General features: G+C 39.5%; 1 protein-coding gene across 6 annotated transcripts in view; it reads left to right on the top strand.

The window, feature by feature from the left end:
• gbf1 (golgi brefeldin A resistant guanine nucleotide exchange factor 1) overlaps positions 1 to 16,414 on the top strand; it is a 210,121-nt gene that overhangs the window by 76,877 nt on the left and 116,830 nt on the right. For all 6 annotated transcript variants that reach the window (XM_078199352.1, XM_078199351.1, XM_078199354.1 and 3 more), the window contains exon 4: positions 15,071 to 15,202. In XM_078199352.1, the coding sequence (XP_078055478.1) occupies positions 15,071 to 15,202 (132 nt within the window). The remainder of the gene's footprint in view (positions 1 to 15,070; positions 15,203 to 16,414) is intronic.

The following is a 16,414-nucleotide window of genomic DNA, read 5'->3' as shown; positions in this document are numbered from 1 at the left end:
TTAAACTGCACCTTTCATTTGATCCAAGATCCAATATATTCCAATTGTTCTATAATTGGTCCACTGTTCTTGTGTTATTTACTTGCAAGACCAACAATTCCTAGTTTGGTGAGGTGGGAGGAGGGGGGGATGGTTGCTAAATACTATAAAAATAAGGTAGGGGGAGTCTTGAGATTCTGGTTAAGGTTGCACTTCAGAAATACTGCATGTTAATAGGCCAACTGTGCTGTCAATTTTAGTGGCTGTTCATGATTTTAGAACAGCAGTGTTTTGTGTAACAAGTTTGCAGAATTTAGTTTGTCAACAGTATTGTGTTTACAATAATGTAGCATCTCTTCTTTGTGTGAAGAGCTTGTCCACAGCACTAAATTATACTCTCTATCACATAGTAGGTATTTTATCATTTGTGTGAATGCAAATTATTTTATAGAACATGGTTATCCTGTTTCATTACGAAACCTTGTCTCCATCAGACAAATACTGCAGTTATGGTGGTGATTGTTTGAAACCAGTCAACTGGTTATTTGTATTCATTATTTCATTTTTAAAATTGATTTTCTCAAGGGGGAGGCGATGGCCTAGTAGTATTATCGCTAGACCATTAATCCAGTCAGGGGCAGGGTACATTTCTGAAATTGGAAGAGGAGAGAACTATTATTCTGGCACTGTTGAACCGCAGTGTGAGCAGCAACATTACGGTTGCCCAGGTAACAGTTTCCTGATGAGGAAAAGGACCATTTTAAGATGTTTTGGCATGATAAAAAGCTATGTGTATTGTTAAAAAAATTTCTAAAAGAATCACATTATACAAAAGTTGACTTTGTTATCTGGTGGTGGGAAATGAACTGATGTGATCTAGTAGACTCTTCAAAAAGAAGCCATTCACTCAGTTGTGACGGGATTAAGCAAATACAATAGCATGATGAGTTTGGTGCCATCTGTCAAGTTGTATTTGTGTTACCAGTGCCACAGTCGTGCTGCTTTGAATAGCTATCATCATTATAGCCATTTCATTGGTCAGGCTGTAAAGTTATTTTAATGTTCTGAATTTGCAGTCTGTTGTTGACATAGTAAGGTATGGCTTAGCATGTGAAGTTGCTTCACATTTGTGCATTCGAATGTGTGAAATTATTTTTTAAAAATAAATTCATTTCAAAATACCATAACATTGTTAATACTTGTACATGATTCCTGTTTCTGGTTTACTACATCTCTCAAAACTGGAGGGTGATTCAGTAGACTGCTTACTAGAAATGCTTGATTCAAACTCTTTGAACAGTACTGAAGAAGATTATGCTGCACTGAGCATTAAAACTGTTGATTACCCAGCTCCCCTTCCCTCTGCAGCCCCCATATTAATTGATGTTGTAGATGGTTCTCTCTTTAGGTGTCGTCCCCACTCCTTTAAATTTGTCATTCTTCTCTCCTTTAAATAAAAACCCTTAACCCCCCCCATCCTTGCAAACTGCAATCCCACCCCCAACCTCCCTTTCCTCCTGAAAGCCCTTGTACATGTTGCCGTCCATATCACCATCTGGACCTCTGTTTGAATCCTTCCAATCAGTTTTCCACCCTGTCCACAGTACTACAATGGCTCTTATCAAAGTCCCAATGACATCATACATGATTGAGATGCAGGTAAACTTTACTTCCATATCCTTGGCCATTCAGCAGCCTTTGATATGGGGCGGCACGGTGGCACAGTGGTTAGCACTGCTGCCTCACAGCGCCAGGGACCTGTGTTCGATTCCCAGCTTGAGTTTGTGACGTTCTCCCCGTGTCTGCGTAGGTTTCCTCCAGGTGCTCCGGTTTCCTCCCACAGTCTGAAAGATGTGCTGGTTAGGTGCATTGACCCGAACAGGCGCCGAAGTGTGGCGACTAGAGGAATTTCACAGTGACTTCATTGCAGTGTTAATGTAAGCCTTACTTGTGACTAATAAATAAACTTTTACTTTTACTTTACTTTTACTTTACTTTTGACATGGTTAATTACATCCTCCTCCTCCAACACCTCTGCAGTGTCATCCAGCTGGGTGGGACTGATCTCACCTGGCTCCAGTCTTATTTGTCTATTTGCAGCCAGAGAATCATTTGTGCTTTTGTTCCAGCTCCCACACCATTACTGCTGGTGTTCACCAAGAATCAACCCATGGCCCTCTTTTATTTCTCACCCACATGCTGCCTCTGGTGACATCATCTGAAGGCACAGCATTAGTTTTCACATGTTAGCTGACAACATTCAGCTCTACCTCACAATCACCCCCCTTGATTCTCCCCCTGTTGCTAAATTATCATTGTTTATCTGACATCCGGCCTTGGATGAGTAGAAATTTCCTCCAATTAAGTATTGGAAAAACTGAAGTAATTGTTTCTTTTGGCCCCCCGTTCCAAATTTCATTCCAAGCTACCGACTCCATCACTCCTCCTGACATGAGATCTGAAATTCTGAAACTGTTTGCCATCATGGTGTCATGTTTGATCCTGGGATGAACTTCTAACCCCAAATTCGTGCCGACGATAAGACTGTGTATTTTCACCTGGTGAGATTTTGCCCCTGTTTCAGCTTGTTTACTGCTGAAAACCCCTTTTTTTTATTACCCTTAAACTCAGCTATTCTACTGTACTCCTGCTTGGCCTCTCACATTCTACCCTTTGTAAACTGAAGCCATCGAAAACTCTCATGCTTGCGTCTTAACTCGCAGCAAGCCCAGTTCCCCATCACCCCTGTGCTGGTTGACCTACATAGGCTTCTGCCCAGGCAATGTTTTGATTTAAAAAAAAATTCCCAACCTTTTTTCAAACCCCTCCAAGGCCACCACTTATCTTTATCTTTAGGGTCCTTCAACCTTCCAAGATTTCTGCACTCATCTAATTCTGGTCTCTTGAGCATCCCCGTTTATAATTGTGACTGCCTTCAGTTGCCTATGCCCCAAGCTCTGGAATACCCTTCCTATCACTTTCCACCTCTCTACCTTGCTTGCCATCTTTTAAGACACTCCTTAAAACCTAGCTCTTTGCCCAAGCTTTTGGTCATCGGGCCTCATATCTTTGCATGTGATTCAGTGTCATTCTTTGTTCTAATTGCTCTTGAGAAGCACCTTCGGAGATTTTATTATGTTAATATATTTTAAGCAATGTTGTAGTTCAAGAGAACTAATTGAATTCGAGTTTTTTATTCTCTTAGTAAATTATGCTTTACATTCATTCCCTCTCTGTATCTTTAGCAATTTTCACCAAGTCCAAAAGGTACATGTTCATCAAAAAAGATAAGATTTCCAACACTATGTCTAATGGCTGACAAAGGGTGCCTCTACCCTATAATGAGCAGCAATACAAAGCAGCAGTAGTGACCTAGTTAATGTCAGCACAACCGGGGCACAAACTGAAAATGAAACTAGGAAGAACAGACTTCTTTCTCCACAGTGTCACCCTGATCTAGTTGCACGGCATCTCTCATTCCAAGTTTATGCTGCATTTCTACAATAGTACAAAGCGGAGCTACTTCACACCAATGCTACAGTGTAATGAACCCATTGTCATTATATTTTACACTGTTAAAATATTTAAGGGGTAAAATGATTGCGTTACTTTTGATGAATGTTGCTCTTCTTTGATAGTGACTTTTAAGGGACGTCGTGATAAATACATGAATCGGATGCGAATGGAGGGATATGGTCCCCGGAAGGGTAGGGGGTTTTAGTTCAGCCAGGCAGCATGGTCGGTGCAGGCTTGGAGGGCCGAAGGGCCAGTTCCTGTGTTATAATTTTCTTTGTTCTTTGAATTCATTTTATTCAAGGGAAACAATTAACAGTACCTCTGTCTGCTCAAAAGAATAGAATTATATTGGATGATATTTAGAGTTAAGCCAGTAGAAAAATATTTTGGCTTTGGTTTATTTGAATTGGAGTTTGATCAGTTGAATTATACCTGCATTGTTCCATCAATAAAGTACATAAAGTTCTCCAAAATGACAGTGGCAAGTTTCAAGGGCAATCCACACCACTCTTGAAGTGCACTTAAGCAGCTGCATCATTGTAGACTGCTAAATCATTAGGAATGTTGTGCACAGGTCAGTGTGCTGGAGCTCAAGAATATGAAAGGTGTTTCTCATTGTTGGCTTCTTTTGTCTTGCTGAATCTCTCCTTTTTCTCTGGTATTGAAAATTGATTTTAAGCACTGTGTCTTATTCTGCCAATACTGAATAAGATTGGGAGTTGTTAGAATCAGCCTGCTGAAAGTGCCCCTGGCCAGTGGATCGATATTGTAGAAGTCACTTCTTATCTCTCAGAAACACAGAGTAACAGGTTTTTTTTTAACCCTGTATTTTGATATTTAAGAGTTGATCTTTCATGAGCTGTTAATTATCTACCATTAACAGGTCTCCTCCATTCATTACGTCCGAGCCAATATGTAAGCCACGTAGAATCTTTGAAACTTGTACTCTGAATTGTACATGGGTATCTTGACCCAGATTTTGAGTAGATAACGGTGAGGCTATCAGTGTTTACCCATATAATGGAGAAACCATGACAGCTTCTGCATTCTGCAGATGCTCAGTTAGATGTGAAAACCCAGAAGTTGCTGTCAGCTATACCTCTCTCCTCAGGGTGTGGTACAAGGTCCTGCTGATGGACTAAATACTGAAATCAATGCAATGGCATGAACTTCGGGGTATTTGCCACTAGATCCCCACTACATACCAGAAAATGTTGGGGCAGGTATGTTCAGGAGCAGCAAGTAGTGATAACTGCTGCTTAAAATAAATCTCTCTGTTCCTGAAATGTAATTCTGCAAGTGTGGAGTCTTGTACCTTCAGAAGTTAATTTAACATGGGAAATCTTAAAAACAATGTGTTGGATCAGGAGCCGAATTGGAGTAAGTCTATGCTCAAGAGCGGGGAAAACTTCGTGGGCAGAAGTCAGTGAGGTGAACAGCAATGCTGTTTCCTCATAACTGACCACAAAATCTAGTTATTGAGCTTAAAAGGTCGTCTTCACTTTCATGTTGATGTAGCCGGAATTTAGAAATGTTTTTGCCAAGATATAATGGAACAGCCAGTGGTTAGAATTTTCATTGATAATACATTGAAGATATTTTCACCATGGCTTCGATTATTTAATTTCAGTTGTCCAGCAAAACTATAATTGGTGTCAACTTTAGACATGCAATTAATTTAAATACATTTGATAGCTGTTTTTGATGGTTGTTATGTATTGCTAAGTTAATACTACAAATCTAGTCTAGTTAATGATAGATATCAATGTGCTGCCATGAATACTGTGTTGGCACTCCATTCTGAATAGGTAACCATGCAAGAATGAGGTGCATGTCATATCATGCTTTGAGCTGTTCTCTGGAACTTCTTTCTGCAAATTTCATGGAACTCGTTCAAAGATTTCTTTCAGCATAACTATAAAATCAGTTGTTTACTTTGTCATCAATGCAGATGTCTTGTTCGAAGTTTTCAATGAACAGTTTTCCCTTAAGAAACTAAATCAGGTGTGAATTGTATGTGGTCTGTTTTTTTTTAAAAAGTTGCATTTATATAATTCCTTCCATGACCTCTGGATATCCCAAATTGCTTTATGGCCAATGGAGAGCTTCAGTAAGGTAGTCTGAGTTGTATTATTATAAATGATTAATTGCATTTTCTTATTGTTTTCCATGTTACTGCCTAGAAGAGCCTGTTTAACTGTTGAAACTTGCCTATTGATGCAGATGAATGGGAATGTGTTGCTTTCTGTTGGATCACACAAGCAAAGTGGTTTTGAAGTTGAGTAAGTTAATTGCGTCAGCCAGGCCCAGAGAATTTTGAGTTTAATTCCTGGTCTTGGCTGAGTTCCCTTATCCCAGTAAGAGCTTTACAATTGGCATCAGCACCCTGCATTGGGTAAGGGAAATTTTGGCCAAAACTATTGCCCTCCACCCAAGGAGGTGAAAAGAGAATATTGACAATGACCAATAATTATTTAAAATGCTGATGCAACCTGTCCCTTTAATCTCTTGAATTGCTGGCCATGGAATCATAGAATAGCTTCCTACAGTGCAGAGGAGTCCATTCAGCCCATCGAGTCTGCGCCGATCATAATCCCGCCCAAGCCCCATAACCCCATGCATTTACCCCAGCCAGTCCCCATGACACTAAGGGATAATTTAGCATGGCCAATCCACCTAACCTGCACATCTTTGGACCGTGGGCGGAAACTGGAGCACCCGGAGGAAACCCAGGCAGACACGGGGAGAATATGCAAACTCCACGCTGACAGTGACCCAAGCCAGGAATTGAACCCAGGTTCCTGGTGCTGTAAAGCAGCCGTGCTAACCACTGTACCACCATGCTGCCCTACTGTGCTGCCACTATGTTTCTCTTGCTTAATAACACATCCTCGATTTATTTAAGCTTTTACTTACCAAAGTTTTTCTTTAGTTTGTGATTTTTAGTCTTGTATGAAGACTGACTTCAGTTCAGGAACTTGCAATTCATCTGCCTTAATCTAAATTAATTAACATTTTTAGCATCCTCTTAATGTTTGATTTTTGCCAATCGACTGATGACATGCTTCAAACTGCTTGAATCCATCAAAAATTGCATGCAGAAAGCATCATTTAAAAAACTTTTTATTCTCCAAAATTTGCACAACTGCCTTGGCATCAGGCCCTATCTCCAAAATCTTTTGTTTTCTGCCTTTAAGAAAAATGCAGTATACTTTGCATGTTGTCCATCGTCAATTTGTAAGTGTTTGCCTCTTGGAAATATATATAGTTAGATGGCAATGTGCTGATGATTTGAGCTCGCTGGTTAACAAGTTCTGATGAGAACAACAGCTACAGTACTTCCTGACACATTTTAGCGGTACAAGTAATGATCAAGACGTAATCTTAAAAAAAAAATCCCAAATAACTTGCCCTGAAGATTTTTTTATCAAGATTTTCAGTGTGTTGAGCAATGCTTACTTATAAACTTCAAATTTCCAATAAATGCTGTTCTCTTGTTCAAACTATCGGGTCTTTTAAGGTCCTGTGTACTTGCGTGTCTTGTATTTCAGGTTACTGATGAGGTTCTATGTGTGTTGACATGTGCTGGAAAAGGCCAAAATAATAGTGTCATAATAAGGTGGTAAAGGCCAGCAAAACTGCAGCAGAAAAATTGAGTGTCCATACTGCTGATGAAAATGTGCTTTGTGTTCAGGTTTTAAATTCCTTGGCACAGGAGGTCAGAGTTGGCTTTGAAGTCCTTTATTGCATCTCAGCACAATTAAGTTATGTATGGCTTCTAATAGATTTGTTTCTTTCAAACTGCTGTCGGGGTCCATCTGAATGAAGTAGGATCAGGTCATTCGGTGATTCGTGACTTTCAGAATTCTTGAATGTTGTTCTTACCTGTTTTCTATTTTCTGTGCAGGTTTTGTGTTTTCATTAAATGGGTGTTGTTATAGCAGCTGATAGCCCCAAGATGTTTTTCACTAAATGAAATAGAGCCTGCTTCATGTTGCTCGCTAAAAGTAAAATAAAGGATTTATCAACTCGTTCATACAGTGAAGTGACAAGAAATCCTACTTTAATTGATGTTAAATGTCAACATAAATCATTGAGCAACAGAAAGTCAGCCCTGGACACGAGCAAATGTACCAGAGACTTCAAATAGCGTTTTACTTCTTTCTTGTGAAGAGATAAGAAAAATGCAAAATCTGTCACTTGTTTAGTATTGATATGGGTGTAGAATATTGCGGACTTGGGTTTGGGGAGGTGGTGGTGAGTGGGGCTGGAGGGAATGGAGGAAAGGAAATAGAGTGTTTTTGCCGTGTGGTGTTTTCTCTTCACTTTTCTCCTCACTTTTCTCCTCACTAGCATGCTGTTGGTGGCGCATTCCTGTTGTCACCCAAGCCAGAAAAGTCTATATTCTGTTAATTGACAAGCATCTCCGACTTTCCCCTCCATCTTTACAGTTTGAATGGAGGAAGCACTTCCCTAGCTTTATTGAAAGGAGGATATATTCTGCTTGGCTTCAGTCTGCTTGAATTCACTTTATTTTTTTTATTCTTGGCACATTTGTTTTCAATCCACTAAACCCTGTCTCATGAGAGCTGACCAAGGTCAGTGTAAATTTTGGTATTTCTGCATCAATTTTTAGTTTATGAATTCTTTGCAGCAATTGACTTATAGCAACATTTATTGCATTCCACATGACCATTCAATATTTTAATAGATGAAGCTTGCTTTAGCCTCAGTGCAGGGCACCATGGAGAAAATGCCTTCAGGGATGTCCTCAAAGCACCCCCAAAGAGATCTAGTTTTCACACTGGCTGATGGGAGTCTGAGACTTGTGACTGAGCAACATGGAAAAGGTTTATTTGGGAAGGCGCCAAAAAGACTTCATTGGGAGCATAGAGCAGTGAAGTTGAGGTATTAGAGAGTACACGCACAGCTTTGGATATCTCATCTGCCTGATTCTTCAAGCACCATCTGCCTGCACATAAAAACTAGTTTTATTCGTAACACAGTTTAAGTATAACTCTAACAAAATGAAGCAGCTTAACTCTTCACAGTTGAACAATCTTTAAATGTAAAAACAAACAACTCTAATTTCTAACTCATCACTATTTCAGTTCCAAATAAGCAACATTCTTCTTGCAGTCTTAAAACCAACTATAAATCTGGTTAGCAGTCATAAATATACTTGCTATATTGAGTGTAGAAAGCCTTTGAGCTTACAGAAGCTTGCAAAACTCTCCTGACTTCAAATGGAACAGCCGAACACCAACTCGTACCTGCAAAAAGCCGGTTTCTTTTTCCTACAGATCTAGGACTGCAAATAAACCACAACATCACATGACCCTGTCAATTACTTGAATCTGAAATCCCAGGGAAACTTAAGTAAACAGAAGTCTATTAACTCAACGTAACATAACATACAAGGTTGAAATGAGTAATTACCCTGCTTTCCCAACATCTGAGCTGTATTCCTACAAGATAGACTGACTACCTGTAGAAAAAAGCTGAACTTTAAAATGTTCTCCTTTTTCTTTTCTGTTTTTTCTGTATTCATTCGTGGGCATGGGTGTCATTGGCTGGCCTGGCTGAAACATAAAAAACACAAAATAAAATATATATACATATCATTTGTACACCGTTACAATACTTACCAATCCTCCATTCATTCATTCCAGTTTATGAGCAACTACAACTGTTCTTCAGTTGATTGCAGGAGTTTTTAATAAGTAGCTGGATTGCCTGTTTTGATCACTTGGCACAGCGAGCACTTGAGCAGTGACCCTGAAGGGGCACCCCAGGTTCAATATAGCTCATCTTAGCAGCTGAACATCGCAATGTGGTTCAAATACCAGACTGTCTGAGATTTGAAACTGGTAAAGGAAGGAAGGATGAAAAGAAGTTTGCATAAAAAAGAAATCACCGGAATGACACCAGAAATGAACAGTTGTACCTATCAAATAAGTTTGATCAGGCTCCGACTTTTTCCTCTGAGAACGATGAAACTTCAGGAGTGACCTGATAAGAGATCTTCAAGATTATGAAAGCGCTTGATAGGATAGACTTGGAGAAGATATTTCCACTTGTGGGTGAGACCAGACTAAGGTTCATAAATACAAGGTAATCACTGATAAATCCAAAAAGGAATTGAGGGAAGCATCTTTACAATAGAGTGGTTGGAATGCAGAAACTGCTATCAGTGGGGATTGTTGAGGAAAGCTAGATAAGCACATGATAGAATAAGGAGTTTAGGATTTTTTTTGAGGTTAGTTGAAAGGTGGGGGGGAGGGAAGGGGAGGCTCATGTGGAACTTCAGCATCAGCATATAGACCTTTGGGCCTGTTTCCCTGCTGTATATACTTTGTAATGCTTCCTAATTTTGAGTTGCCACAAAGTGCTCAACAAATGACTTTTTTGAAATTTACTTCTTGGCTGGAATTCTCCAATGTTGTACGCCCCACCATGGCTGCTAGTGTTATCAGATTTGGCGCTCAGCCAAATCTCCATTTACAGCAACGGGACTGGAGAATCCCAGCCGCGGATGAGGCTGGAGCCTCCCGGCCCTTATTGCAATATATGCACATAGGATAAGTCAGTATGCACACAGCAAGATTCATTCAACAGCAAATTAAACTAGGGATCAATATATCAGTTTTGGTGGTGTCATTGAGTGGCTACTGTTGGAAAGGGCACTCTGATAACATCCTGCTCTTCCAAGAAAAAATAATTTGACGTTGAAAGCCTGAAATAAATGTAATAGAAGAGCCAAAGTGTTTTAATGTTACTTCTTCAAAATTACATCTTTTTGACTCCTGTTCTCCAGAGATTTTTCTGCAAGATGTGCACAGTAAGAAGTCTCACAAGATCAGGTTAAAGTCCAAAAGGTTTATTTGGTAGCATGAGCTTTTGGAGCGTTGCTCCTTCATCAGGTGAGTGGTTCCAAACCTCACCTGATGAAGTAGAAGCGCTCCAAAAGCTCATACTACCAATAAACCTGTTGGACTTTAACCTGGTGTTGTGAGACTTCTTACTGTGCCCACCCCAGTCCAACGCCAGAATCTCCACATCATCTGCCAGATGTGTAATGCTAGAAGTTTGAGTTTGAAGCATTCTTAGAGTATTTTTGATCAATGTTAAACTCATGTGGTCTTAAGTCTGACATTAAGATCCAAACTGACTTTGAAGCAGTGCAGATTGAGATTTCCTTCTGGGAGTTTCTAATTAACACCAGTTGTACGGTATTTTCATTTGTATTTACAGTAGAAGTGTGGCATAGTATCCAGCGAAACTGCTTCACACGAATGCTGTCATGTAAATTCACCCTTTGATGTATCATTGAATAAAATCATATCAGAAGAAAATAATTCAGTCCATGATGTCTGTGTTGGCTCACAGGACAAACCAATTTGTTCTAATCTCCTGCTCTTGCTGGAGGGTGATGCAGAATGTTACCGATGGAGCGGGTTCAATTCCCATACTGGCTCTGTAGTTCATGGGAACCTGCCTCCTTGTAATGCCCCATGTTTGCCAAGTGGTGCCCCTCAAGCTATATATAACTGATTTGTTTCTCTCTAATGGAGCGAGATCCTCTGATCCTTTGTGAATTATGGCTAATTAGTTACATTCCTAGTTATCAATCCACCTAGTAGTGGAAGCAGTTTCTCCCAATCTAATCCATTGTAACCCCTCATTTGAACACTTCAATTAATTCTCCCCTCAGCTTCTCTTCTGTAAAGAACACATTTCTAGTTAGTTCCGTCAATTCTTTTTTACTCCGAAAGGCAAAATTTGAAATGCAGACAGAAAAGGCCAGAAATACTCAGCAGATTAGGCAGCAGCGCTGCCCTGCTGTGCATTTCGAGCATTTTCTTTTTTTAAAAAAACTGTCTGGAGCCGGACAATATTCGTGGTTCGTTTGGCATTATATACATTCATAGAAATGTAGGAAATACCTCATCGCACCAATGAAGGAATTCATTAAAGTGGTGGGAAGATGGCCTTTTCCAAGAGCATGTGGGGTTCAAGCCCAATTTGTCCACGCAACTGTGAATTTGTTAGTGAAAACTCAGAAGTACATAACTCAGACATGTAAAAGATCCTCAGAGATACCAATTATGGTACGCAGAATGCAAAATTTACAATTTGACAAAAGGCATGGTTTGGAAAATACATGTGAACATTTGCTTCCCGATATTGCATATCATTTTCTTGTGGAAGTTTGGAATAAATTGACGGCTTGACCTTAACTGGTGTACTTAGTAACAAGATCAAGCCTGTGATGAAAGGCTTAATCAATAGAATTGATGTTGGAAAATGCTTACTGTAAGAATTGATGTTTTCAGTATTTTGACACCATATTTTCCAATACAGCACATTACTTGCAGTTATAATTAACCATCACCTGAAAAATGGGCCTTGAATTCTGTTTGTCAAAATGTTTTACTGTAATGTAAACTTTTATATTCCTAAGGGGATTGCCTCTGTTGAAACTTATAGCTTTCAGTCATTCACAGGGCTATGGCTGACAGCACACACCTTCATAAACATATCCGGAGAATCAGAGTGGAGGAAAGAAGCCTCCAAGCTGATTCGTTTACAGTTAAATATGTTGCATTTATTGGATGGTTAACCATGACATCGAAATATAAATGCTTCCCCAGTCACCTGAATCAAAAAGAAAATGATTGACTGAAAGTTAATTCTTGCCACACCCCATATAACATACATATCTCATTCAGGTTAACTAGGTGAATGGAAGAACCAGTGTTGGTGTGATAAACCTTTCAACCAGGGCTCTGGTTTCTCATGTATGAATTTTTTTTTTACATTAACCTTGAATTTCTTTGCCTTAGTGCTGAATTGTGAGACGGCCACTGCCTTGCTTCTCTTTCTCATGTTTAGTGCTAGTTAACCCACTGTTTTTCTCTTGAATTTTTAAAAACATTTTGTTTTCATTGTGATTTTATTACCAAGCTGATGTGCTGATATCTTTTTGAGAGCCAAGTTTTTTTTAATCTTCTCATTGCTTGGGTCTCACTGCGACATTTGAAGATGAGGAAAATGGCTGCACCTTTCATTGCTACCTGTTTACAATTTGAAATGACTGTTGCCCCATTGTATAGCTGATTGCAGTAACTCACCATTTGAAAGATTCTGAAGACAGACTTGCTTCTAATATCATTCCTTGATGAAGCACATGCGCTTCATTGCTGCCAGCTCATTTTGAATCCCCTCCATCACCTCCACTATAATAATGTAAAAATTATTGTCGTAGCATAAATAAGGTGTGAAGAGATGGTCTAACCGAGTTCCGATACCACCACCATTGTGGTCTTGAAAATGTTAGCAAGATTGCATCTAATTTTGAGTGAAGTTTGAACGTGACAATGTTTACTGACAGATTGTTCAGGTGCGGTCTAGATGGCAAATCACCGACGATGGTCTGTGACTGCTTTAAATACCACACAAATTAATGGACCAGAACACATCTGTTATTCACTCAAACTCTTCTGGGGCAGGGATGTTCACTGCGGCGAAGTTCAAAACCCACGACTGGCTGACATCTCCAAATGTAAATGCCAGTTACACCTCTGGGGAAAATAAAGCTCATTTACACTGCAAGATTACGAGAATTCAGTGAAATTGAAAATTCTTTTCAAAGCTAACTTTTTATGTACTCTAAATTAAAGACAATCGCAGGGCAAATGTGCCTATTGAAATGTTTATGCTGTGAAAGGATTTTTGCAGATTAACTCTTGCATGCTTACAGGTGCACAATAATTATTGTATTTATCTTGCGCTTACTATTCACTTTTCTAGTTTAGGTAACAATCATTCTTTTTGATCAGCCACTCTTTACAAGTTCTATTTTCTAATTAGTTAGAATGTGAACTTTTAAAAAAAATTTGGATTTCATTGTGAATGTCAGAAACAAATAACATCCCACAATTTGTCAAATCACACCTTTCATGGCTTACTTGTAGTATTCTTGTCGGAAGGTTGTTTCTTTAAGCTCCGCTCTAGCACTCAGCTGCTTCCATTCCTATCTATTTGGTTGTATTCGGAGAATTAGCTGTAATGGCTTCTCTACCTATTTCTGTGCCACTACCCTTGGTGTACCCCAAGGATCTAACCTTAAGCTTCTCCTATTTTTATTTACATACTGCCTCTCAGCAATATCATCTAAAACCGATAAATTCCACATGTACACTGACGGCACCCGCTCTACCTCACTCCCACCTCCCTCGATTCATCCACTGTCTCAAAATAATTAGGCTACTTGTCCATCATTCAGAACTGGACAAGCAACAATTTCTTTCAACTAAGTATTGGAAGGACTGAAGTCATGGCCCTTGGTCCCTGCCACAGACTCCATTCCCTAGCCATTGACTCTCTTCCTCTCCGACTGTTTGCAACCTTGATGTCATATATTGCAACCACACATCCATGCAATCGCAAAGACTTCTTATTTCCATCTTTGTAACATTGCCCAACATAGTTATTGTCTCAACTTGTCTCCTGAAAGTCTTGTCCATGGCTTTTCTGCCTCCATACTTGACTCTTCTATTGTAATCCTGGCTGGCCCCCTTTCATAAACTCATCTGAAAGTCTGCTGCCCATGTCCTAACTTACATCAAGTACCCATTACCTTAGTGCTTGCTAACATATTGTTAAGTAGGACCTCAATATTTAAATTTGTGTTCTTATTTTGAAATCTCTCCATCGCTTTTCTTTCTTTCTTTTTCCTGTAACTTCCTTCAGCCCTTAAAGCCTTTGAGATATCTGAGCTGCTCGAATCTGGCCTCTTCAGCACCTCTGATTTCCATCACTTGTGCTTGCAGCTGCTGGGGCCCTCGGCTCTGCAATTCCCACCTTAAACTTGTGCGACTCTCTCACCTCTTTTTTTTCTCCTTTAAGATACTCCTTAAAATCTACCCTTTTGACCAAACTTTTGGTTATCTGACCTAATACCCTCTTGTGTGACTCTTTGTTTTATAATTCTCTTGTGCAAACTGATGTTCTTGACTTAAATGTATAAACCAATTCCCACTCAATTGCAGTACCTCGGGAGTGCTGATTTGCTGCCCTTCAAATAAGCCACTATACGAAGGCCCCTCTGCCCCTTTTGGTGGTTCCAATGGGTATTTGAGATCTGAGAATACAACTTGAAGAGCAAGGCATATCCCCAGTGTCCCTGCCAGCACTGACTCTTGATCAAACATTGAAAACTGTTTAAACGGCCATTCATCATATCATTGTTTGCGGCATCTTATTAGGAGCCGCATGCTCGCTGTATAGGTCTACATGATAGCCTCTGATATTCTGTGGAGCCCTTGGAAGTATTTCTAAGATGGGATAAGTGTTTTTTTTATACATTGTGCATATCACATTATGAAAAAATGAAGTTTCATCAGAAGGAAAAAATAAGGTAAATGCCATGGAATATAAATGAGCAGAGTACATTTCCAAAAATATATTGAGACAGATATTCATTTCAGTGTATGTGTGCTTCCAATAGGTGCATGCTTTGATTTGATCATATATGGCATCATATTAAATTTGATTTTCTTTTCTCTTGCAGACCTCTTAGAAATAGAACCAAATGTTTTTCTTCGACCCTTCCTGGAGGTGATCCGATCAGAAGATACAACTGGACCTATCACAGGGTTGGCGCTGACATCTGTTAACAAGTTTCTGTCATATGGATTGATAGGTAAGTATGTTTTATTAATCATAAAATGTTCTGATGCTGAATTACAAGCAACATTACTAAAGTTTCAACAAAAAACAGTCCTTCAGTTCTCCAACAAATTGTCCCATCTTGGATTTCTGAGGTTACTCGCAAAGATATTGTCAAGTATCAGTTTCCAGAACGTTGTTAGGAAATTTTCACAGATGCCTTTCCTTTTTAATAGCAATGAGTAATTCTTTTATTGCAAATGGCATAGGTTCATATATAGGGATGTGTTTGCAGCAAACAAAAGGAATATGGGTGAGCCTTGTGGTTTTTTTGATTTACCTAGAAACATGGGGAGCCTGTAGTGAGCTCCCTGTTGCTTTCTCTATGGCAAAGCCTTGACCAATCTGAGTTGACTTGCCAACCTGTCACTACCCTTTTCCCCGGTAGTATAAATCGTTGTGATCATTTGAAACTTTGGCATTCTGGCATTTGGCCTGATGAGTGCAAGACGAAAAGCTTTGGGAACATGCCTCCTTTTCCAGCATTAATTCTTTGCTTCCTTTTCAAATTCAGAGCTGTGTACTCGTCTCTGGACAAGATGGTCAATGTGGTTGATGCACATCAGAATAGCCAAATGTGACTCAGACCCTGTTGTCCACCCCACTTGTGCAGAACTTTCTGTCCTTCTATCTTTAATTTGCTGATGGCACAACTAAGATGCACAAGTTGCTGGTGCTGGGATTTTGGGTTTGAAGTCATGGTACTTCCTTATTCCATTTTGACCGAATCCGAATGACTTCCACTTTCAGCTGAGTGGTCTGAGTCAGTCGTGAATAACTGCTGGTCCACCATTGTTTGACCAGGCGATTGTTTAGGATGCATGTGATTGCCAGAAAAAATACATTGATCATGTTCACTGTTACCTCAGATAATTTCACAGTTATTTCTTTGGAAGTGTGTATCTTTTCAACTACCTGATTTATAGTTATACAGTTCTAAAATGGAACATTAGTGCTTTGACATGGAGCACAAATTTCCTCAATTTTATGTAGTTTGATGTTGTTGGCAGCTTAGACCATGGGTCAAATGGGAAATGAACTAATACTATAATTAAATTATTTACTGTCGAACCTTCCACTTTTTGGAGGAGAAGATGGTGAGGATAGTGGGAAACTTGGCAATCAGGGTATTGAATGATGTGTTTTTCTTCAACCTAAATGTTTTAGTGTGGATTTTAATTGTCAA

Source organism: Mustelus asterias, chromosome 28 (assembly GCF_964213995.1).
Source record: "Mustelus asterias chromosome 28, sMusAst1.hap1.1, whole genome shotgun sequence".
Classification (NCBI taxonomy): domain Eukaryota; kingdom Metazoa; phylum Chordata; class Chondrichthyes; order Carcharhiniformes; family Triakidae; genus Mustelus; species Mustelus asterias.
This window is presented reverse-complemented; position numbering and strand designations above follow the sequence as displayed.